Consider the following 2,500-nt stretch of genomic DNA (forward strand, 5'->3'; position numbering starts at 1 on the left):
CTCTTAAGTCTTTTGTTTGAAAGCTTTAGGTAACTGAAACAATTTTTTTTACCATTGTATTGTAAACAAATGTTAAAAACAGGTGACATGCCCTAAGCCTACTTCTCTTTTCAGGTGGTGATGGATGTGCAGGATTTCAACAAGGATGATCTGAAAATAAAAGTCGTTGATGAAAATGAGCTGGTTGTTGAAGGAAAAGTAGAGAGGAAAGAGGGAGAGTCTGTGTCCACAAAAACTTTCTGCAGGAAATTTGTTTTTCCTGGACTGGTGAACTCTGAAGCTGTTTCATCATCGATGTCTTCTGATGGTGTACTGATAATTACCATTCCAAAGAAACAACAAGAACGTCTAGTTTCGACGACGTCTCACTCTCTAGACAGGGAGTTCATGTCCTCCTTGAATACTTCTCAAAATTTATCGAACCATGCAAGCACACATATGTCGTCAAGTCAGTCCTTGAATCATAGCCAGTTTTCTGAAGAGATGTCGAGTTTTCACGATGACTTCTTTGCAAAGGCTCACCAGGATTTTGAAGAAGCTGCCAACAGGGTTTTCAATCACGCACAAGATATGACATTGTCACTGGAGGGGAGGAACTCCTTCGAAAATATGTGTGACGTCAACTCAGTGGACGATGAGCGATCGGTATCTATGGAGGAAGATGGCCATTCTGTTAAGGTGAGCTACGCATATTTTATGTCACATTCTTCTCTTAACAATCGCATTCTGCCAACACCTGAGTCTCACTTCAACGAATCATTTGGAACTTAGAAGTGCAGATTTATGGTTGCAACACCATGTATAGTCGTAAACATCTAGACAGGAAGCTATATTTTTTTAAATTTTGCATTTATGATCTAAGTAACTTTAGCTTCCTCTCTTATAAGATAATGCTTCACTGCTATGGCGGAAATTTCACCATGAAGAATAATCCCTTTTGGAAAGTATCCACTTCACTTACTTTACACATTTTTCTCTATATTTTGAACATACAGGTCAAAATCGATGTCACAGACTTCGTGGGCAGAGACCTGCAAGTGAAAGCTCTAGAGCAGAATGGGCTCTTGGTGGAGGGTCGAAAGGAAGTTGTGGATGACAATGGGAGGTCTTCTAGCAAGAGCTTCAGCCGTCGCATGAAGTTACCGGGTACAATTAAAGTGGACGCCATCACCTCTGTTCTGTCCAAGGATGGGGTACTGGTCGTTACAGCACCAAAGAACTCCTAAGATCTCTTTACTCTCCGACCCTTTTCAACTGATCACTAACGATCAGCTGCGCAAAGACTCCAGACATTGTTACTGTTCTGTTTTCAGAATTCATGTTATTGGCTTAAATCCGTAAGTATTTATATGATCAATGATACTGGAAATATATTTTTGATTAAACTTTGTCTATTTTCCTAATAAAATACAGAAGAATTACATGAATTTCATTCCAGATATTACCCTTAAACGTTAAGGTTATAGAGTAATGACAAATGGACCATTCAGTAGAGTATATAGTGGTCCTGTTTCGATATATGGGTTAAAATAAAAACCTTATGTGCATCTTGCTGATGTACACTCGGCAAGAAAAGTGAGGATACAGTTTTCATTAGATTTCGTTCATCGAATTTTAATTTTTTTCTTACAGAAAACACACAATCTCGGTAAATTTACTCTAGAATATGAAAATACAATGCAAATTATATCATATAAATTAAATCTGCAAAACAAAAACGTTCAGATACTTAAAACCACCATGGATGTCCAAAGTAATCAGAATTTCTCAGATGACTTCGTTCATAGAGATCTAAAAGATAGTGTAAGGATATCTCGGTGTAGTACTGTTTATCAGAACGGCAATATTTACTCGTTTTCCGTTATGAACAGGCTTATTATTGCATCATCATACAAGGTAATGATAATTTATTTAATTTTTACACATTCATATTTATATTTCACGGTGTTAAAAGTCAGCTGGAATTAATGGCAGTAAATGATGTGACAGCTAGGGTAGGTTGACCAAATCTATTTAAATCCGCAAGAGCGTTCTCTATGATGTGCGGAGTAGCGGGAAAACACAAGTAACTGGATGTTTCTTGACGTTGCCATAGTTTCTCTCTCTCTCTCTCTCTCCATTGCTAAAACATACTATACAAATATAGTATCGCTCACTCTCTAAAAGAAAAAAATAATAAAATGAGTAGCTCTACATATAGGCCTAGGCTTACACAACAGCAACTCTCTCTCTCTTTCCATTGCTAAAACATACTATATAAGTATAGTATCGCTCAATCTCTAAATGAAAAAAAAATAATGAAATGAGTGGCTCTACATATAGGCCTAGGCTTACACAACAGCAACTCTCTCTCTCTCTCTCTCTCTCTCTCTCTCTCTCTCTCTCTCTCTCTTCTCTCTCTCTCTCTCATTCTCTCTCTCATCATAACATTGCATTCGTTTTCCTTTATTGTGTAAGGTGTCAAAGAAACGAGCAGGTAAAGGTTACTGCTGATTTATTA

General features: G+C 37.4%; 1 protein-coding gene and 1 long non-coding RNA gene across 2 annotated transcripts in view; one reads left to right on the forward strand and one right to left on the reverse strand.

The window, feature by feature from the left end:
• Window positions 1–1,345, forward strand: part of LOC136841790 (serine-rich adhesin for platelets-like) — a 3,816-nt gene extending 2,471 nt beyond the window's left edge. Inside the window, 2 exon segments of the mRNA XM_067109076.1 lie at window positions 115–678; window positions 996–1,345. Of these exon segments, the coding sequence (XP_066965177.1) occupies window positions 115–678; window positions 996–1,226 (795 nt within the window). The 3' untranslated portion in view covers window positions 1,227–1,345.
• The window catches only part of LOC136841797 (uncharacterized), a 136,112-nt gene that overhangs the window by 125,049 nt on the left and 8,563 nt on the right, over window positions 1–2,500 (reverse strand). The gene's annotated exons all lie outside the window — the stretch shown is intronic.

Source organism: Macrobrachium rosenbergii, chromosome 9, assembly GCF_040412425.1.
Source record: "Macrobrachium rosenbergii isolate ZJJX-2024 chromosome 9, ASM4041242v1, whole genome shotgun sequence".
Lineage (NCBI taxonomy): Eukaryota > Metazoa > Arthropoda > Malacostraca > Decapoda > Palaemonidae > Macrobrachium > Macrobrachium rosenbergii.